Source organism: Zonotrichia albicollis, chromosome 2, assembly GCF_047830755.1.
Source record: "Zonotrichia albicollis isolate bZonAlb1 chromosome 2, bZonAlb1.hap1, whole genome shotgun sequence".
NCBI classification, from domain to species: domain Eukaryota; kingdom Metazoa; phylum Chordata; class Aves; order Passeriformes; family Passerellidae; genus Zonotrichia; species Zonotrichia albicollis.
Genome location: NC_133820.1, coordinates 90,210,740 through 90,233,444, shown reverse-complemented (window position 1 = coordinate 90,233,444; position 22,705 = coordinate 90,210,740). Strand labels below are relative to the sequence as shown.

The following is a 22,705-nucleotide window of genomic DNA, read 5'->3' as shown; positions in this document are numbered from 1 at the left end:
TTTCTCTCATTAAGCTTTAGAACCTTGTGGTTTGGTAAACCTACTTAAGTTAGTATGGTGGCTGTAGCTTGTGCAAGATGGGGCCTGATAATTTCAAGTAGTCTTTAAATTTGTTATGTCTGGTGTTGAAAATACCTGTTATTTAAATTGCTCTTACACAGTTTCTGAAAAGAAATGTGGGGCATTTTGAAATAGCACGTGCACAGCTTTTAATAGGGGAGATTTAGGTGTTGACTGGAAACAGAACCTGCTGCATTTTAGTAGCTGCACTGTCTTAGTCTGTGTCACCAGTTGACTTGACAGCAGCATCATCATTAGGTGTTCCTGAGTTTTTTGGTGACTGCTTTTCCTGTGTTGCTCATGAGTCATCTGGTTTATTAATAAACTGTGACATCTTTTAAGATATACCAAAGTCTGGGCATGTGGGAAGATTGACTAATGACAGCAGTGAGCTACATCATTCTGGAAATAACTCCACAGGAGACACTCAAGTTGCAGATATTTTGGTTTCAAAATGAACTATATATGTATAATTTTAAAGAAAGATTCTTCTTAATTTAATGTGTTGTATTTTAAATAAACCCTAAAGCCTTCATTTACTGAACAGCTGATATTAAGGTGTGTTCTTGCTGTCTGAATTTGCAAATTAATATCAACTTGTTTGTATGAGGTAGAAAGGTTTAGTAGAAATATATAAAAGGAGAGAGTTCTGAGGAAGTAATTGTGCTGAGTAAGTGGAAGTTGTTTTATTTTAATATGCTCAAACAGCTTATGCAGCAATTCTGTAATGGTGTGCAGACAATTTGTACGAGTTAGTCTGTTGTTGCACTCTCATAACTTGCTTCAACTTGTAACTGTATTACCAGTGGCTTTTATTCATCAGCAAGGGGAGCATTAGGCTTCATTAGGCCTCTTAATGAGGAGGAAACAGATATGTATGAGTACAGCATCTAACTGTGGCATGGGGTTTTTCATGGGTCACTTGAATTAGAGCACTTCTTTTATCTCCTTTCATCTTACTGCTCTGCCTGAATAAAAACCTGGCGGCTTATGTGCTGACTTGTAGTTTTGGTAAATCTCCTGATGGTTTCTGTAGGCTTCTTTTGTTTTGACCTTTCATTAGATTCCTTTGGGAAGAATGCTTGAATGTCCATCTCCTCATATCCCTCTGCCCTCTCAGCAGGGGAAATTGCAGCACATATTCACCAAGTGCATAGTACCTACACCAAATACACATCTTTGAAAGATGCATGAGAAGACTGTCAGAAACAGGCTGGCAAGCACTCAGTGCCCTGGCATGCAGAAGATAAGGTTAAACATTTTATCTTCAGGAAAAATGTCTTCAGGCCTGGGCGTAAAATCAGGATAGTTGGTCAAGTCTGCATGCATAATCCATTGTTCATCAATGACAAAATGTGTTGGACTAGCACAGAAAGATATGTGCTACCCAACCCAAAAATGTGGCCCCAGTTTACATCCAGGTGGAAAACATATTCCCTTTGAATGTAGCAGAAGGGTATCTTGTGCTGAAAGAAGTCAAAATGTGTGGAGTTAAAAAACTCCAAAGAGCAACACAACCCATCAAACAAAACAAAAAACCCAAACAAAACCATCCAACCAAAAAACCCCCTAAACCACCCTAAAAACCCAAACAAAACAAAAAACCCAAACAAAACCATCCAACCAAAAAAACCCCTAAACCACCCTAAAAACCCAAACAAAACAAAAAACCCAAACAAAACCATCCAACCAAAAAACCCCTAAACCACCCTAAAAACCCATACAAAAAATTCCTGAAAACCCCCTGTAAAGTTTTATATGGATTTAAGGAATGAGAAGAAGACTCCTGTGGTGGAGAAGCTGCACATATAAAGCTTTTAAGACTAGAGTGTAGACTTCATGAGCATATGGAAAGGAGTTCAGACCTCTGCTCCTCTTTCTTGATTAATACTTCTATCCACTTGCTTTAGGAACAGCCTGAATGCTCATTTGACTCATCTATAGATGTAGGTACCCTATTGTGTCATGAAATTAAATGCAACTAAAGTAAATCATAGGATCATGGGATCCTTTGGTTTGGAAGGCATATCTTCCCCTAGCAGGTTGTTCAGAGCCCCATCCAATCTGGGCCTGAACACTCCAGGCACCTTCCCACGCCTCCCCTTCCTCCCCCATCCCTCAGGCTTGCTTGGCACAGAACTGCTTCCATTGGAGAGATCTTCAGACTTGGGGATTTGATCCACTTTTTGTGTGTCTGTTCTGCCCTGTTAGTTTCTGATAGTCTTAAGGTCCTGTCCAGTTAGGAAAAAAGCCATCTTTAATCCAATACTGTTCCCACAGTCAGTCTGCTGGTATTTGTCCTGTCTGTAAGGACATATGTCAGGACCACAGTTAATTCAGAAGTGCAGTTTTGATCTTGACATCTCCTATTTGTTTGATTTGTTTTCTTTTATTTTTCCCCATGGACCTTAAGGAAGTCTGGTTTTGCCCAAAAACATTCCTACTAAGACGGTATGAAATTAATTGCATCACAAGTTGATACTTCATAGATAATGGTATGCAGATATGTGACATGGACAAATGTTAATCTGTATTTTTTTTAGCTTTGCTGTGATTTTACATTTGTTTTGGTTTTTATTTGTCACTGTGTAAGAGTGCCCCAACTAAGCTACTATATAATGCCATGTCTGTGTTGACAAATTTGACAAATTTAGCCAAATTCTTATTCTGTGAAATAAAGCTTTTAAAAACTGCATTGTACAGAATCACTGTGGGTCCAATAGAGGTGCTCACTGCAAGAATCCTTTAACTTTATACTGCTGCTAAAAGAAAGGCTTTTTTAGTCCAGCTTCTTGAGTGGTAGTACAGACCTCTACATTGGTGTCACATTTTTTTCATTGATGCAACCTACTCATGATTGAGATTTCTTCTGTGTAGTATCTCAGCATTTCTGTCCTATCCAGGCTACTTAACTCTCTCCCTAAAAGTAGTGTTTTCAGAGTAATTTTCCCTGCAATGCAAAATTTAAGATGGTATCATTCATACTGATTTAGAGGTACCTCTACAAAGGGTGGTTGTTGTTCTCCCTGTTGTGAAATAGGCTTATTTCTTGCTTTGCCAAAGAAAGTGAACACGAGAAGTTGCATAATGTGCAGCACACTCCTATCTGTGTCTTACACATTTTCTTTACTCATCCCTGTTTCCAATTGAGAATGTTCTTATTGGTGGGACTGCAAATTACACATTTGCAGTGTTTGCCATAGAAGGAGTTTTCCTCAGTTTTGTGTGACTTTTTCTGTTTCATCTGAGTGTAGCATGGATGGCAGGGAATTGCCAGGTGAATTGCATGCTGCATTCCATCTGCTATCAGCCTTTTTCTTGAACTTGTGCATATGTTCTTCCAGGGAAGCCCTTATCTGTTGGTCACTTACGAAACTTGGCTGCATTGAGATACATATAGCTGCAACACTGAATCTTCCTCTGACTTGTGAAATGTTAGCCTTGAATGCAGCTGCAGGGCAAGCTGCCAGGTGTGGGAGGGCAGTGCTGGAATATCTTGTACTAATACAGAGGAGAGCAAGAAGTACTGGCTTTTAATGGTTCTTGTCACACTGCTAAGGTGGGTCCATATTTTCAGATGAGCTATTGCCTTAGAAATCCAGCCAAACCAAAAACCAACCAACCAAAGAAACCCAACCTCCAAAGCCCTAGCAAAACAAAGCATCAACCCCCTCCAGTTACCTATCCTTCTCATTTTTGAATTATTTTTTAAGAGATGCTGTGAGTTGCCAGGGAATTTAGAGACACAAAGTAGAGAGTGTAGCCTCAGAGCAGAGAACAGTTGTAGGGTTTTAGCAAATAATATAAAATCCTTCTGTTTTTCCAGATACAGGACATGCAAACCTACAGTAATATTATTCCTTCTCTTGTTCTAACTCCTCTCCCTCTGACTGCTATAGGTTAGGGACAGTTCTTTCCCTAGAACAGCTAAGAGAGGCAAGTTTGGTGCCTGTAATTATAGCCAGTAGGTTTAGTGACCTTGATGCCGACTTTAAGTTGGACTTGAAGCAAAAGAAGGGCCATCAAACCAAACTACACAGATTTTAGGCTGCTCCTACACAGAGGCTGGGTAGTCATCTTTTCTTCCATTAAAGTTCAGAGGAAGTTTTCATAGGCTGCCTGTTCTCTTATCATCACTCACTTTTTATGTGATGTTGTGCATTAGCTAAGTAAGTTCTTGAAGTGAAAAGTGATTTGAAGGAATCAAATCTTTTGTCTATTGGGCAGCAGATTGGCTGGATGAATCACTGGGGTACGGCAGAACTACTGAGAAGTTTGTTACCTATGTAATTTTGTAATTAATTAGGCTGTTCCTTAGGACTGTATGATGCAAGAAGAGAGCCAAATATTTGGCTGTTGGAAGTGGTGTGAAAAAACTATGGTTGATAAAAGTACCATGTGAAGTCCTTCAAGCCACAATGTTTGTAAAAAGATGAATTGCATTGTTTCCATAATAATGTGAGTTATTTTGCAGATAGGTCTCTAGCCAGTCATTTCCTGCAATTTTGAAAGCCATGTTGGAAATGCAGTCAGTTTTTGCACATTTTTTGTGTGACATTTTTTGTGTGTGCACTATATTTCTGGATTTTCTGTTGATCATTATTGAGGTAACTAACTGACTGATGCAAGAAACTGAGTATTTTTTTTGTTACTTTTTAAAAATTGCAGTTAAGGAGGTTAAAACTACAGGTCATGTAACAAGATTATAAAAGTTTCATCATATCCTAAAGTTCTGGTTTTCATATTTCACTTTTTGAATTTAACTGTATTATTGGTAAATTGTTTCAATACACTACTTTATTAAAGTAGCTTAAATATTTTGACAGTGTGATGCCTGAATAGACAATATCTCTTGGGATTTTGTTTGTTTGGTTTGCTTTGATATTTTTGCTGCAGTTTTTTTGTTTGTTTGGTTTTTCCCCCTAAGTGTTTTTAAATTAATTAAATTCTTGAGGTAATCACTAAGTCCTCAACAGAAAATGAATGTTGGAAGTACACATCAGTTTGGCGGTTAAGGTCTATTTCATGCAGGATACAGTTCCAGAGGTACTGCCTCACACTTCTGTTTTTGTTACATGAAAGAACCTCTTCTACTGGTGTATCTGTGAGTGAAATGCAAGCTAGAAACTACATGAGTCATTCGTAAGGAAAAACAGCTTCTATATCTTTAAACTGATGTTATAAAAATGTTAGCCTGTTAGCTTTCTTCTTGTCCCTCATCACATTTGGAGAAGAGTAGGGAGAATGGCAGGGAAAGAAAATCACATTTATACTGAATTAAAGTAATCCAGATGCATTCAGGAGAAGTACCTGCCCAGGGTAAAATAATGTTGCCATTTAGAAGAAGAATGCATTGTTAAATTAAGCAGAAATACTACTTGCAATGTATATAATTTTAAAGCCTTTATTAATATGAGTGTTCACAAATGCCTTTTGCGTAATAAGGTTGTGCATTTCTGGTTGCAGTTAAGTATAATTGCAGACCATCTCAATGAAACAAATTCCTGTTTGGCAGCTGCATCCTCAAGTAATGGTGTAATTTAGTCTAAGCTGTTCTGTGCTTCCGTTCTCTGGAAACAAAGGGGGCTGGTGCAAAATAAAAAGTGTAACTAAATGTTCTTGAACTATTGTGTACCTTGCTTTACACAGGAAGATCTGTTTTGTAAATTTGACTGAACTGCTGCTTTCCTTCTTAACTCTTAATGAAGCTTCATAAAGTACTGCTTTCTGGAGTTTAGTTTCTCAGTATGAGAGAGGCAGCTTAAAAAGTACATGGATGGAACTTGTATTTCCTAGGGAAAAACTCAGAAACACAATAAATCATTATTGTCTAGACAATAAATAAATATTATTATTTCTTACTCTTTAGAAATGTAGTTGCATTGTGGACACAATTTCAGACTTGTGGACACTTGTTCAGACTCAATTTCACGAGTGCAGGCTGAAATAGGAGTATGATACACAAGTGTGAGAGTGGAGAGAGGAGGAAGAGAAAGGGAGATCAACATCTTATGTTAGCTCTGAAGAACAAGAAACCTCTGCCTCAAGTTGTGCCTTCTTAAGAATACTAGCAATAAAGTAGGATAGTTGTGCTTCTCCACAACTTCATCTGCTTTCTGCAGTTTAAGGTGACTTTCTCTTCTACTAGAGAATAGATAAAAGTCTATGCCAAGTTAAATTTAGGATGTGAGTTATATTGAACTGAGATAACTAACTGTCCCAAGAGAACTGAGAGCTGAATGAAGGTGGTGGCTTAGTTTCCACAGCTGTCTGGTTCCTTAGTAGACAGAGAGTCTAAAATAAGGATGTGTTTCTCTGGGGAGTTGAATTTTCTCTCAGATGTATTTTTGCTTGGTAAATACAGCTACTGAGGTTTGTGAACTTGGAGGTTGCAACTCATTAGTGTTGAAAAGAAACAAAGGGAAAACCAAAATATTCCTCTCGAAACCTGGAGAAAACCGCTCATCTCCATTCACTTTTTTTTCCCCAGGAGAATTTAGCTAAAACTACTGTGTGCGGAAGTTAGAGTAGTCAAACCTTAAAAATTTCCAAAAATATCATCTAGGTTGCTTACAAAATTTCTTTGCAATTGCACAGAAATTATTCCAATAAAAATGCTGCTTCTTATTTTGCCACTGTATTTGTGTGTTGAACAGTGGCTATAAGCAGTGCTATGGTAAGAGAGTAGGTTGGGTTAAAAAAGCAAAGTTGAAGCATGACTTGTCACCTGCCCAGGGAGGTGGTGGAATCACCATCCCTGGATGAGTTAAAAAATAGACTGGATGTGGCACTTGGTGCCATGGTTTAGTTGAGGTATTGGGGTTTGGATTGGACTGGATGATCTTGAAGGTCTCTTCCAACCTTGTGATTCTGTGAATTCTGTGATTGAGTTTATGTTGTAATTAAAGACTGGAAGGAAGAGAGCAGCCACGGAGCGCTGTTGTAGCCTGGATATCCTGAGGCCAGGAGACATTTCTGCAAGCTGTTCACAAGGCAGGGCTGACACCCTGCAGGGTTTGGTACTGGCCAAAGGCAGCGAGCGATGGTTGGCTGGTCTTCATGGCTGCACAAGTGTCTTCTTCCCAACTGCCTTCTCTCAAAATGAAGATTTTTTTTTGCATTGTCTTCTCTGTGTTTTTGGACATTGAGCAGTCATGGACACCTACAGTGTTGAAGGGTTGTGAGGAATGAGGAATGAGCACAAATAATGTGCAATACAGGATTGAGCTAACTGGCTGAAGAGAGGAAGGAGGCAGAGAGATACTGGTAGTTGAAGAGTTAAGTTTTTTGAATTTTATTTTGAGTTAGTATCTTTGTAGAGTATGTAAGATTTTTAGTGTGAAGGCAATTTGGTGTTAAGTGAAACTTTTAATACAGATTTAGCACTAAGATAAAAAAGGTCATGCCCACTCTACCCTCAAAAAAGAGTAGGGTATCTGTTCAGGGAGAATGTCCTTGCTTAGTGGCGGATTGTTGATAGCACCTGAGTAAGTGACATTATTGCAAAAAATTTTAAAAAGCACAATAGTTAGGGTTTCATGCTTCTAAAAAGACACAGTTGTCTATAAGTGACTAATTCTTGCACTTAAAATATTTTTGAATTATTGAAGCCTTGATTTTTTTACATGCTGTAAAATACTCAGCCTGTTTTACATAGTAATTTTAGATATGCACATTCTCTTTTGTGTTTGGCTCATAACCTTAAGGCGTTAAAATGGATCCACCTTTTTTTTTCTCCTTCCCCAGAGGAGTACAGCATGTTTAGGGGCTGGCCTTTGTCTGTCATGCATTCCCACCATAACAGATTTAGCAAACTGCAGCTGAGAAGTTAGACTAGTTTTTGCTTTGTGCTGCTTGTGCCAGGGAAAAAGCTTTTGTTTTCACTGAATCACTGGCATGTGGATTACTTTGATGCCAAAAAACATACAGTTTTGCTGCTGTCTGTATTTTCAATGAAAGAATGCAGGCAAGAACAAACAGAAATCCTAAGAAAGAGCTTTCTGTAGAATCTCCACAGAAAGGCAAGGATGCAGGTCCTTGTGAAGTGCAAGGAGAGAGTCCTGTGCTTGTGCTGGTAAGAATTCCTTAAACAAGCTGTCTCTTCCCTTTAATAATTCCTGTCCTTTCTGTCAATGCAAAACTTCTTAATGTGATGCAGATGAGAAGTTCCAGCATTCTTACTTGTGAATAATTTGCATTTAGGATTTAGGTTTGATTCTCTGTGGGTTGTCTGCCTTTTTAATTGATTTTTACTGTTCTAGTTTATCAGATATTTGGTTCTCTTTGAGTGTGACTTTGGAATTTGGCTTTCAGACTAGCTGCTTTTCAATCTCTTCTGTCTAGCATATTTTATACAGCTCTTTGAACCTAGCATGAAAACTACATGTGCTTTAATACTCTTCCTAGCACCTCTGTTTTTTAATTGCCCAGCATATCTTCTAATTAATGTATCTTTGAACTTCCTGAACCGTGTGTGTAACAGTTAAATTTTACTTAAATGATCAAAGAACTGTCTAAATAATTAATGACTACTTCTGTTAAAGTATCTATCTATCTGTTAAAGGGCTTATTTTTCAATTTTTTCAATGCAAATTATTTAGGAATTTAAAGTTATAAAATAGCTTCCAGTGAAGGAAAAGGAAAATTTTCTGTCTGTGGGGGAAATAATCAAATAAGAACTATTTTGTCTGAAACACTGCTAGACACTTAGTTCTGTTGGGACTTTAATAGTACAGCAAGAGAACATAGTAAGTGAGCTGCAACGGATCTGCCAACTCTGTTCAAAGGAGAATTGGGAAACTAGCACTTGTATATTAGTAGAAAGAGGTACTTTGACAGTTCTTACTAAAATTTCAACTTCATTTGGTATTATTTCATTCTTTTTGCTTTTTGCTTTTTCTCATTGCTGCTGCTGATGGTCCTCTCTTTATTTGTCTGCCTGTAGTTGAAGTTATTGGGGTGATCCTCAAATTATAGTGTCCCCTCTCCCTCTTATTTGAGCTTCACACTATGTATTTAAGAATTGCACTAAAACATTTTGGCCATTTGTATTTAGTAATACTCATCTGTAACTTTTAGGGACTTGTTACTGTATATAACTGAAAGCTTACATGTGTGCTAGTAAGACAAACTTTCTTTTCTTTGTCACTGTTTTTTTTTTTTGGTTTTGTTCTATTCAGAGTTGTTAGTAGACTGTGGGATTTTTTTGGATGGGTGTGTTCTGATTTCTGGTCCAGATTTTCATCAGTACAATATGAGCTAATCTTCTGTGTGCTTTCCTGCCTTTGGAATGTTTAACTTTATTTAGAATTGTTTTTATTCCCCCATGAGTACTCAGAGAGGATATTAGTGTTTCTGCAGATACTTGGAGTACTGCAGCCAATCAGCAAGGCAGATGTACTTCTTTAAGAAGGAAAAAAAAGTATAACACCATGTTGTGTTTACTTATTGCCATTTATTAAGTACCTCTTTATAATAGTATACCTCAAATACTACTTTATTTAATGTTCATGGAATAATACATCTCCAGTGTTTTCTCTCATTTTTTAATTTTTTGGATTAAGTGCATGCATTCAACACAAAGGTTAATATTTAAAGGGAAGAACATTTAGGTTTTGGATAGGTCACATTAAAAATCTCTTCACAGTCATTTCAGTTACTATTTTGTTCTTAATCTGTTTACATATATATACACAAATGTATATATAACATAATTATAGATCCCTTTTGTCTAGTTATTGGGCACAGCTAGATTAAGTGGTGCAAGTAACCTGCAGGAAGTATGTTGCCAGGCTCAAAGCAAAGAGTAAGGTGATATGTTTCATTTGACATTGACATTTGCGTCCATTTTTATTTCATTGGGCTGTGATGTTGCAGTAAATTTTTACTGGCACAGTGAAGGTAGGTACCTTGGTGTTGGTGCAGGGTGCAGTGGGGAAATAACTGAGACTGACAAAGTTGCTAGCTGCTGCAACAAATTCTAAACAGCAGAACTTCTTGTTTCCTGGGTTAAAAACCTGGGAATTACATTAGATAGCAATCCTCCATATGAAACAGTAGGCTTCTGGTTTACTCTAGCAATACTTCTCATTTATTATTGCCTAAAATATTTTTTCAAGTGTGGATGTATTTCTTTTGTGCAAATAGATTTGCCTAGCACTCAATTTAAGTATTCTTTATACAGATGAGATAGGATCAGCTGTCAGAAAGCAACAGGTTTTTTGTCAATTTATGTCATATTAATTTAATTTTTTTCAACGGTAGTTCACTGAGAGTCTGTTGGAGTATTGAGGGAGCTGGGTATCTGTAACTGGAAGACTCCCATGTTTTATTAAAACAATGTTATTTGATTGAGTGCTGTGCCAGAATTAACTTTTCCTGATTATGTGGGTGGGTTCACAGACAGAGTCATCTGCTGCTTTCAGTGCCAGTATGTCAGTATGTGTGCGCTCCTTTGTGTTCCTGTGATTTGAATTACATTGGGTCATAACTTTGCCCTTGAGGTTAACAAGCAAGAAGAGCCCATGGAAAAAACATTTAGATTTTCCAGGTGGTGCCTCAAAACCCTGCTTGGGATGAGCTGCTGTTGTGCTAGCTCTTGTAGAAGTTACTGGATGGGTGTTCCTGCTGTCCAGCTGCATTTTGATAGTCACAAGTAGCAACTGCTTATCAAAACAGATGATGTTTCTGGGAAGTTGGATATTTTGGAGGTCATCTTTCTGCTTGGAAACTTGCTGGCAGAATAAAATGTAATAGTTAAAAGTAAGCTCTAGGATACAAATAATTTCTTGAATTAATTTTTAAAAACTCAACCTGGGCAATTTATTTTCTGTTTATTATGGGACAGTAAGATACATGGAGCTGTTACCCATGTTTAGTATTAAATAATCTTACTGCATGTCCACAGTGGCTTTCCTCAGGCCACTATTAAGAAATACATAACACCTATTCATCTATTTATATGCTGCTTCCTGCTAGTGCCTGTAGCTCCATTTTACTCCTTATGGGAACTTGTTAATTTGCAGGTGTATAAGCCAAGCATGTTTTTATAATGTAAATGATGTTTTGTAGCAGGAGGCTAACAATATTCAGTGTGCTTAGCCTTACCATCTTTTGTTTTCTGAGAAGAGAATTGGACAATAACAATTGTCTCAATTTAAGCATGCAAGGAAAACATGTCCTGTGGGTTTTTTTCTGTAATGTGTAATGTAGGTAATCAGTGAACTCTTAGCTTAAAATTTATTTTATCTGATGAATTTTGACACTGCTTGTCCAAATATATATACTGTATTCTGACAGATTAAAATGCTTGCTGTGTGGGTGTCATACTTCTATTTTGAAATTTTTCCTATTTCTGATAAGTTTCCATGCTTATAATACTCAGGCAAACCCCAAAGTGGTATGGCAGAAAATTTGCTCTTTTATCTTTCAGAAACAGAGCATTGGCTGGCTCAGGACCAGCCATGAACGCCTATGCTCTTAGCATTTCCCTAGATTACAGAAATAAAAATGTTGTTGGCTGCAGATTAATAGGAAAAGTTAAGCCTTATTGTAAAGACTGACTTTTAGTGCCTATAAATTTGATGTTGCAGTTTTAACTGGGCTGAGTTTTATCTGTGTCTGCTGGTCCATAAATCGCATTTAACAATCATGTAACTACCCATCATATTTTCTTTTATATTACATGAAGTAATAGACCAGATTTTTTTTTTAAGTGTAGAAGAGCCTGAGAGAGAATCTGCTTCCTTGTGCTGTTTTATGTCTGGCTAAATGCCAGTATCAGTGTGTTGTTTATTGTTTTCTTTTTTCATATCTGGTCCAAACTGATAAAACATCCTCTTCCTTTTGAATGTGAAAAATGACTAAGAAAGAAATGAGTAACATTTAGGAGAAACCCAAGGAAGCAAATTCGTCATTAATTTTTACATAAATGATATTTCTGCAAATCAAATACCTCACTGATTAAATAGGAGGTGTCTGTATTTAAGACCTCAGCTCCAGTGAGCTTTAGATTTTTTAAAAACTCCTCATGAGGGAGGATTTTTCTTTTTAATCTTGTGTTTACAGCATGCAAACAAAATGTAAGGAAAGCTTATATTCTTTAAAGATTTCTTTTCATGAATTTGATGGTTGTGGTAAACCAGTTTTGTGACTACAGGGTGAAGAGAGGCATTTGCAATTAATTGGATGATTTTAAAGCTGCATTTTTGGGTTTTGAATTAGCTGTGCTAGACAAGCATGTGTGAGTGTTTGCATGCCCATGAAATAATTTTAGTTGCATTTTCTTTAAAAGTAATCCCTTTCCTCTGGTTTTGCTGGTAAAATGAGAGAAGCCAGAGCTAGCTTTCTTCCAGTGTTCACCTGTCACCTTCCCAAGAGTATTAACAGGAGGATGGACATAGCTCTTTAGCACCAGGGAGAGGTGGATGAGAGTGCTGAACATGTGCAGCACCATGTCAAAATCCATTACCTGTTGCCATTATATTGCAAAGGTTCCACATTGCTAGAGCTTCATACCTCCTTGGTGTTTCTTGTAGGCAGCTCCTCAGAGCACTGCCTCTCCCTTGTCCCCACAGTAGCCACCCCACTCTTTTATAGCACTCTTCTTCTTATTGGCTACAGCTGTGGCCTGTTAAAGTCAGGCCTGCTCCTAATCTTTAATAATTGGCCCAGCTGCAACTCCTTAAGGGATAAGATTACTTTCTATTCTACCTTTGTTTTCTTATATTCTATCCCCCTGCAATTACCCATTTGAGATGACAGCTTTCCCTTGCTACCAGGCTGTGGAATTGGGGCTGTGATCTATCCATTTGCTAGTTCAGATAGTAGCTGTCCTGCTTTGTGAGTTTTCTGACAATATTGACCAAGCACGTGTTTATTCTTTCCTTTGAAAAGCTCCTCAGATTGCTGCAAGTGGTCACACAGCATCTGAGCAGCATTTCAGACACAATCTGACTGGAAGGCCCCTGATTGGAAGGAATTCTCCCCAGCCAGATCACCTCCTCATCTGTCACAAAAGCTCTGCCTCGGTTGCTGGTCTTTGTGTGAGAAGGCCACTTCTCAGAAATGTGCCACGAGAGAAGGGAAGGGTCCTTCTGGTGTCAGCCCTGCTTTTAATTGCTTTAAGGCAATTGTGAAGCCAAGCCTTTTCAACTCACTTCAGAGACTGTCTCCACAAATCAAATGGTTCTTCTCTGCACAGTTTAATTTGCAGTATTTATTTTTGCTTCTTCTAAAGGTCAGTCATCCTGCACCACTCTCAAACCAACCTGTCACCATAGCATGTTGTGTATCATTTCTCATGACAAACTCTTGAGGAGTGGTCACATGGGAAGGGCAAACTTGGCCAAAAGGAGTGACTGGGCCACATTGCTGTAGTAGTCTCTAAACCTTGCTTTAATGTAAGAAAGAATGTAATCCATAGGAGTTCAGGCTCAGTGGTTGGCAGGTGGGCATCTTGCTTGCCTGGATAGGTAGAGAGAGACCTGTTACACTGAAAGTGAGAGAAAGGTGAGCAAAGGGTGTTTTGGTTTTGGCTGATATGTTGCCTTGTACTTCACTTATAGACCAGTAAAGTTTGAAATGCTCTTTGTATTCTGTTATCTCTCTGTGTTTAAGGAAGAAAATTTGTAAAGGACAGTTATTGCCTTAGTGAAGAGTTGGAAGAGGTGAAGTTACTGTAGTTTATTTGGAATCAGAGCTGGGTATGACAATCTGTTGGAGTGGGGCTGCTCAATCTGAAATTTTGTGAAGGGGTAATTTTGCAGTGTGTAGGAAATGTTTCAAATAGTTGGGTGGACAAGGAACAAGGAAGTGTAAAGCACATCATTTCATTAGCTTGGGATTCACTGCAGTAGTCTGAAGAGTCAAATGTAAAGTTGTAACCAAAATATTTTGTGTAAATTAGTACATTAGAGGAAACATAATCTTTTCTTAGGTTGTGTGTGCCTTATGCTTTTCTGAGCTAAACTGTCCAACCATTTAAGCTGCAGAAGGGTGCATGAACGTAAACTTAAGCCTTTTCTGATGGACACTGACATTAGTTCTTGGCTTTGTGATAACTCATGTTCATGAATGACAGGAGAAGATGAGGCAGGAGCTGGGGTTGAGGTGAGAAGCTCTCCAAGGGTGTCAGAGTGCAATATGGAGTGAACTGAGCAGCCCTTCTCCATCTCATCTGAGCAGAAAGATGTCAAACACAGCATATAATAATCATGCCTCTTAGAAGTATTGGTCTGTGCTGAGTATGTTATATGGTGAATGAACTTCTAGTAAATGCTTCCTGTGTGATTGTAAATGCTAGCTGTTTTTCTTAACAAAGCCATATTTTGTTCATATTTTTTGGTAGATTTTTCCAGACTCTGCTTTTTTTTGCCTTTTCAGCTGTTATGCTTTGTTATGTTTCCACATTTTTCTTGCCAATAAAACTACTGTGTGGTACATATGGGGTAATCTCAAAAACTTTTAAATAGCCTGTGAACTAACCCTGAAAACTTTGGTAACTTTCTCTGACCAAAGCTTTCCTAATTCCTTGACAAACAAATTTCTTTGATTCACTTTTGGATTAAGAAAACACCTGTAGGGTTTCTCAGGAATATTATTAATGTACTAGTGATTACCAGCAGTTACTGATAGAGATATTTGTTCCGTGTAGGACAATTAGAATTAGGAAGGTTATTGTCATGAGTTATATAAAACAATATGTAAAGTTTATCTTGTCATTTTACCTATAATGATGACAGAAACTGGTCTTGATGCTACAATTATCTTTAATTTACCTTGCCTATAAATTAGTACCACTGATCTTGAGAAAGTATAATTTGTAAAGTCTCTTGTAGTTGTTGCTTGAAAAAAAAAATGTAATTTTCTGTCTGTTACTGTGTTGCTGAATTTTAGTTCAAGCTAGATTATAAACCCATTTTTGCATTAGTTTGCACACTCCAAGGCAGTGCTGCCTTGTTCAGAGCTCTGTCTAAACCTGCTTTGCCATCTGACCACTTAACAGAATGCTTGGCAGGGTGAAGGTTTTTCTCTGTCTGATTGTGCAGGGGCAGCTGTAATGCCTCATTTGTGGAAAGGGGTTATAATGTGGAATCAATGCACAGTTACTGAGGAAAGCTACATGTGCAATTAGGAGGGAAGTAGATGGCCTACGGGAATTTTGAAAAAAAATAGAAAGAAGGAGGAATGTCAATTAGCCTGCCCCTGCTGCAGGTTACTGCTGAATTAAAATACAGCTCAGTCTTTGAGCCAAGGTTGTTTTCATTCCTCTTAAACCCAAATCAGAGCTTTCTGGGCTGTATCAAGCAAAGGCAACAATCAACATAAGAGACTAGTAATTTTTTTATAATTTCTTTTTGCAGTGAGAATACATATGTGATTATGTTAATAAGCTCTGGCTTACTGGATTTTGTGAGATAGTTCTGAGGCAATCAGCATGCTTGTCTCTAATTGTCACTTGCACTTCCCCATATGGTGTAACATGACAAAGTCTGCATTTTGAATACTGTATGTTTTTGATGTAGATGCAATATAATCCTGCCAATCTTTTAAAGAGTAACTTCTAGAATAAGTCAATAATTGTAATTTTCCCCCAATATATCTGAATTTATTTTGATTTTTTCTTTTTTCCTGTAGGCAAAGCCAAAACTTATAGAACCGATAGACTATGAAAATGTCATTGTTCAGAGGAAAACACAGATTTTGAATGATCCTCTACGTGAGATGCTACTGTTCCCTTATGATGACTTCCAGGTAATTTAATCCACCCTGGTTTTGTTGTGGGGATTTTTTGTTTGTTTGGGGTTGGTTTCATTTTTTACCACAGGCTTTTAGTAGTAGGAGCCATGAGGTGATAACTTCCTATTTCTTTGTTTCTTAACTCTCTTTAGCTCCAAAAATCTGCACAAAATCTTTGCTGTGAGTCCCATTACCCTGCTTGATTAACTCTTTTGGGTACAGAAGAAATAAAACAATTTCCTTATCTGACCATAAGATCTACTTATTGCAACTCAACAATTTTGCTGCCTTTTGAAGTAAATGATCAGTCACTTGTAGATATTCCCCCTCCCTTTCCAATGTAGGAAATGATGTGATGACTGGTTAAAAAATAAATCAGCTTTCTTTAATTCTTAAACTGATTTTTTCCCCCCATTCTTAATAGTGAAAGACATGAACTCTTCAAATGCAGTCTGCTACTCTTAGCTGCATCATCCCAGCCAAAACTGTGCTCTAGTAAAATACCCCTTACATAACAGAGCTTCTGACTTGATTAAGCCAGACTGAACCAAGCTTTGGGATAATCTTGTTATATTTTTTTTAATGATGATGTTTATAGAAATATATAGTTTATTTCAGTACACTTCTTAAAAAATCTTCTTGTAGATCTTGTTAGGATAACTACCAAGCATCTTAGACACTGGGGTTGGAGTAAATAGTGAGGAAAGTCTCTTGTCCACATGCTCATACCTGTAATCAAAATGTCTATTTGAAAAGTATGCAGACATCTGAACAATCTGTAAATTAATTTTATTTAACCAAGTAGTTGAAGCTAAGTTTGTTTAATGTGGGGAAAGTTGATGATGAGTTGGTATGTTTCTACAGAAGGATATCTGAAATCCTATAAGTTACATCTTGAATTTGTAATTAATTTTCTCTGGCCTAATAGTGTGTTTACCTGAATGCAGCTGGACTCTCTTTTTAATACAGTCTGGGGACTTCTTTGATTCTGACACAAATAACTCTACTTGTAGTCTTCCCACTCTCAGCTAAAAAATTTGAGTTTTGGGAAGCTACAGTTATTTAGAGAGGAGTTTGGGCTTCATGTGTTCCCAGCCCCGCATGGAAGTTTGTAGGAGTAAAACTTCTTGAAAAGGACATTGTACTGAGACAAGTTTCGAATATGGAATCTCTCAGTATGATACCCTACACCTGGTGTTGGCTCTGGGACTGAAAAACATGAGTAGGCTACACCACCAAAATTCCCTTCTGCAGTGTGCCTCTTCAGTATCACAGGTGAAAAGGAATCCAGGCTACCTCTGCTAAGTGTGCCCTTATCTGATTGACTGCTTCACTTACCAGGGTCATTCCGGTGAGCAGCTCTGAATTATCAATGAAGAGGAAACAAAGCCATCAAGAATATCCTCAGCATTTTGTCTGAGCAGTCTGGGGCTATGGCTGAAGTGTTTAACTGCTATTTCTAGTGACCTCCTGCAGTTCTTAGCCTCAGGCCTGTATGAATGAAGCTAGTCCATAGCTCAGTCTCATCCTTCAAAAGGAACGACTGAATCTTGTCATAAATGATATTGGCTTTTGTCATCCTTTGTTTGGATTCTGTGGTCAGATTTTCATCAAGGCAGGCATTAAAGTGTGTGTTACATCAGAAGATTTCCTTCAAGTAGTCACAGTTTTGGAATATAGTCAGTTTTCCTGTTTCTTTATCCCTCATGAGTATAATATCTGAACAAGTTTTCTGGGTTTCCCCAATTTTGGTGGAGTCTCATTTCATAATGTGATTTAAATGAAGACAGGCTTGAACTATCAAACTGTATTATCAAACTTTCATTTCCTTCGAAGACTTGCTGGCACAAACTAACTCCAAATATTTTTGTTGTACATATGACTCTTCTGCACTACTTTGATCTATCTAGGTTGTTTTCAACAACACGAAACATTTAAATCTGTCATTCAATATATTAAGCAAATATTTCCAAGTCAGAGAACAGAAAACTCTTAAGTGTGTATTATTTTTATTTGAAAGGTAAACCTTTTAACCCTGTTCAGTTTTCCATAGCCATATTTACAGGTTTGAAATCACTAGTCATTACATAGTTGGAAGTATCATTTGAATAATTAAAAAAAAATTAATTAAGGCATATTTTCTGTATTTGCCTTTCAGCTTCACATGTATTTTTTAATTCCTCTATCTTAACTTGTGTCTGTCACTCAGTGTATGAGCAGCTCTTGGGTAAGCCATGGCTCAAATGTTTGATACTGGCTTCATCCCCTTCAAGAAAGATTTTAAATAGTGAACTAGAGCATTTAGAACTATCTGTAAACACACTTATGACTGTTTATAGGTGGAAATGCCTGCCATTGTCTAGAAACCTGTTGAAGCTATTTCCTTTCAGAGCATTCAGTTTTTATCTTTACAAAGTTCTTCCTCACACTTAGGTTAAATTGATTACAATATAAAAACCCTTGCCTGGAAAGGAAGCTCAGCAGTGTTAATTTATAATAACATTAAAAGTGAGGCTATTTTGTTCAGCATGGCCCTAAAACTAGCACTTAAATGGCATGGGAAATAGAAAGCTTGCAGTACTAGATATGACTTTCAGAATTTTTGGAAGATTACAGAAGAAGATGCATGTTTTCAAAACAGCACCATTGATGATACCACCATTGAATTTATGTTAAAGTTTAAATTATTTAGGGATAAATAGGAAAGAAATGTTTGTGCTTGATTTGGATTTTTTCAGGTAATGCAGTTAGATAACTGAAAGTTAATTTATTAGGGGTGAGAAGCTTGTATTAAAGGAGCACCCATATTAAGTTTTAGTCCATATCAGAAGTGAAAAAGCACAGCAACTGGCTTTTTTGGGATCACATATAGCTTTCCTCTCTTCCTCTCTTTTTGTCTTCCTCAGATTAAAATTGTCTAGTGAGAGAAGGGGAAAAAAAAAACAACACAAAAGGGGAAAATAGCTCTTTTTCTGTCAGGTACGACTGTTCTCTAAACATGCTGTCAGAAGCAGCTCTAAGCTCAAATCACTACCAAAGAAACATTTGAGCATGGATACTCAAAATGCTCAGAAAATGCTCCAGTCTTGGAAAACTCATAAAGTTTGAAGGATTGTTCCTCAGCCAGCTATCTGGTTACAGGAATCTGTCCAGATTTTCACTTAACTGCATCTGCTGTTGTCCCAAATGTGGTTAGCTGAGGTTATGAAACCTGTTTTCTCTCTTTTTATATATGTTTGATAGCAGTTCATTTACTTTTCATAAGAACATGATTTCTGTTCTGCTTTGTGCAGAGCTTCAAATCCAAAAAGTTGACTTGTAATGTTTTTTCTTTCAAGTTTTTTTTTTTCCTTCATGCTATTATATCTAAATAATAGCAAGATTTGCTTTTCTGTAGTTACCAGAAGAGCTCTTAATCAGCAACTTCATCTCCATATATTGGGTCTTTTTAAATGTACCACTTGAAGATTGTTTCAGCTGCTTTTCACAAGCTCAAGCTCTGAGTTTTCTGCACTGAATTCACTTATCAGGTTACTCCCTACCTTGTTCTCAACAAATTTATAGGGGCAGACAGGTTGTGTTTGGAGACATGTTTTGCTGTTGGCATCCCTGAATTTGCTTTCACTCTTAGTAAGTGGGGTGCCTAAATTTTGTTCATGCTTTGTAGTCTGTTCATTTTTAGCTGCATTTTTGTCCTCTTTTTTATTTTGTTGCCTATACAATGTGTTTGTTAATTATGATGGTAGAACCACTTTTCTGCCACTCATTGGAACATCTCTATTAAGGTTCTTGCTTCTCCCAGTCACAACAATGCTGCCAGATTTTCAAGGCTGTCCCTCTTGTAGCCTCTTAGTGGGAAGAGCCATCTCCTTTGTAACAGTAAATTATTCATTGGATGGATACTCTTGTATCCAAGCTTTTGCCTCTTCATGGCTGCTTGTAAATTTCTCACCTGAATTTCAGTAATTTGCTCAATAATGAAATGGCTTCATAACAAAATAGCATTAGTTTAAAACAGGCCACCTCCGTGGTGGTGGTTGTCATGTTAAAGCTGTATGCTCAATGACTGCAAAATTGGTGACGTTTATCTTAATTGCACAGTGAGTAAAGAAACCTTAACCCAAACAGTACTAGTGTGTACTTGGCAATAAGTCACCCTCTATCTAAATACTGTGCTTTTTTTCCTTTCAAAATACATAAGTTTTGCATACTACCTCAATTTTTAAAGGAAATCATAAAACCGTAGAAGGGTTTGGGTGGGAAGCAACCTTAAAGATCATCTGGTTCTAACTCTGGCATGGGCAAGAACACCTTCCACTAGATCAGGCTGCTCAGACCCTTGTCCAACCTGGCCTTGAACATCTCCAGGGATGGAGCATCCACAGCTTCTCTGGGCAGCCTGTTCCAGTACCTCACCACCCTCACAGTAAAGAACTTTATCCTAATGTCTCATCTGAACTGCCTTCTTTCAGTTTGAATCCATTCCCCTTTGTCCTGTCAAATGATGCAAATTCAGGCTAAATTTGCTTGTAGCAAATAAAATGTGGGTGTATTCCTACCCTTATTAAATTTGTCTTTGCAAAGTTATCACAGTGTTATTTTGAAGGCAGCTTGGTGGTTTAGCTTAGACAACATTTCACCTTTGTTATTTCTGGGTTTGAGCCATTTGGATTTAACACACTTTCACTTAAAGCTCTCAGCTTTTATTTAATGCGAGTTAAGTACTTCTGAAAATAGATCTTGTGCCAACTTTGCAGAAGTAAAACTAAATCCAGGTCATTCTATGAGAAGACACATCTTCAGTAGAGGAAAAGCAAAAAAAAAATCCAAATAATGTCCTTATTTTAGAGAGCACAAATTAAACTCCTCAAATAACTAATTTTAAATTATTCCAAGTAATTTCTCTATTACTTTTTCCCATTCAAATCTCTTTGGTGTTTTCCCTTAAGTCTTTAGCCAACTGTTCTAAATCAATTTAGTTTGGAAATTACTTTATAATACAGGTTCTGACACCTCCCATACAAAGGATCTGACACTTCCCATGCAAAGGTGAAGTCACTTCTGACACATGGTTATTTTAAGGGCAGGATCTCACAGCTTGCCATCTTTTCCATTGAGTCTTTTAGAACAGTTTCTGTCTCTGCATCTGGAGCATGAGCCTCTGTGGTAACAGCCTCACTGGCAAACACAACCTTGGGGCAGAAAGATCATCCATTGCAGTCTGCTCTCCTTGTGGACACGTTCACTATCCACATTCCATCAGGTTTTGGGTAGTGAGGACTCCTTGGTTGACTTGGGGAAATGTTCTCTTTTCTGAGACCTCAACATACCCTAAATCCCTGGGACTCGGTCAGGAAGTTGTGTCACTAAAAATCTGTTCACTGTGTGCCTCAGTGAGTCCGTGTGAGTCCTGGCTGGTGTTAGAAGTGGCCTTCCTTAGTTTTGACAGCTGACTAATTGAAAGGGTTTTTAAATTTTCTTTCAGAGCATGAGACAAACACTTCATGGTTCCTGAGGCTATCATAAATCAAATGATCACTCAAACCCAGAGAGTTGAAAAGTTTGATTTCTACAAAAGAGTTCAGCCAATGTAGTTGTGAGGAGAGTTTATTGAGAAGACAATCCTTGCTTCTCTAATTTTTCTTTTGGAATATGATGTGTGTTTATGTGCATGCTTTCTTTTGTGGTGCTGCTTAAGTAATTATTTTTAGGAGCTTGCTCTAAATCACAGTACCTCACTCATTGCATTTCCTGGCTCTTTGACGCACTACTGCAGCTGATGGATGTGCTGAGAAGGAGACAAATGCATTAAGACAATTACTAATATGAACAAAATTGACAAGTCAGATTCTTCTGGTTTGTCACTGATATTGAGGCAGTACTAAGATAAAAATCTTATTATGTGAGAACAACTAGAAAAAAAGACCCTAATATTGTATTGATAGTTGTCTAGCAGGGTAACTGCAGCAGACATTTTAAAAGTATGTTCAGCAACTTCAATTTTACCAAATTATGCTACAGTGTTAATTTGATTGATGAGTTCATGAGTTTCCCGTGAAAAGTGCCTGGAAAGATACCACCTTAGTGTCTGGCTTTTCTTAAAATAATATTTTTTAGGAAAGCACGGTATAACTGTGTGCTTGTAGAATATATATAAATACTGCATGTAATATTTACACATGCAGTATTTACATATATTATTATGTATACTTTATTATATATAAAGTATAAATAATTTCTCATCAAATATCAGACTATTTCATTGGAATAGTATCTAGAAATTCTGGTCTTAAGGAAGTTTATTGCTCTTAATAGAAGTTTTTATTTCCATAGCTTGTGAAAACAAAAATCTAACATGCTTTGAAATTATTTCTAGAATTAAGAAAACTTCATTTATAACCTGTTAGCATATAAAAGTGTATTGTCTTGCAGTTTGGGTTTTTGTTTTTTTAACTGTAATTTGCAAGATTTATTGGTCCCATGAAATATTTTGGGGTTTGTGGTGTTTGTTTTTGATACCTCCCCACCTCTCCCACACAAGAAGTCAGCACTGTCAATTGTAGTGCTCTAGATTAGATGAATGAATTGACCATGACTATGGGATTTTTTTCCCTTTCAATCTTTACTGTAATTGAATGTTCTTACTTAAATACCCTCCCCAGTTAATGGAGTGAGGCTTTGGTAATGACCAAGATAATCAATCACCTTATGGATCAGACTCTCAACAGAGATAAGTTAAGCTAATGTAGTTATGCACCCTTTGTTTTTCAATATAACATGGGGAGCTTTTTCTTGTCACATTTTTATCTGATCCTTCCTGGATGTGTGGAGTCCTGTAACAAACAGGTGAGGGACCACAACCCCCTTCCAGGCCCTGGCTGTGTAAAACTCTCTTGCTCACCTTTGA

The 22,705-nt window shown here is 37.4% G+C and overlaps 1 protein-coding gene across 16 annotated transcripts in view; it reads left to right on the top strand.

Moving 5' to 3' along the window:
* The window catches only part of DOCK9 (dedicator of cytokinesis 9), a 113,861-nt gene that overhangs the window by 22,255 nt on the left and 68,901 nt on the right, over positions 1-22,705 (top strand). For 11 of the 16 annotated variants that reach the window (XM_074535650.1, XM_074535649.1, XM_074535660.1 and 8 more), the window contains exon 2: positions 15,697-15,813. In XM_074535650.1, the coding sequence (XP_074391751.1) occupies positions 15,697-15,813 (117 nt within the window). Of the gene's footprint in view, positions 1-7,851; positions 8,135-15,696; positions 15,814-22,705 lie in introns of those variants that run through there. The other 5 variants (XM_074535659.1, XM_014267207.3, XM_074535657.1 and 2 more) reach the window with 2 other exon arrangements.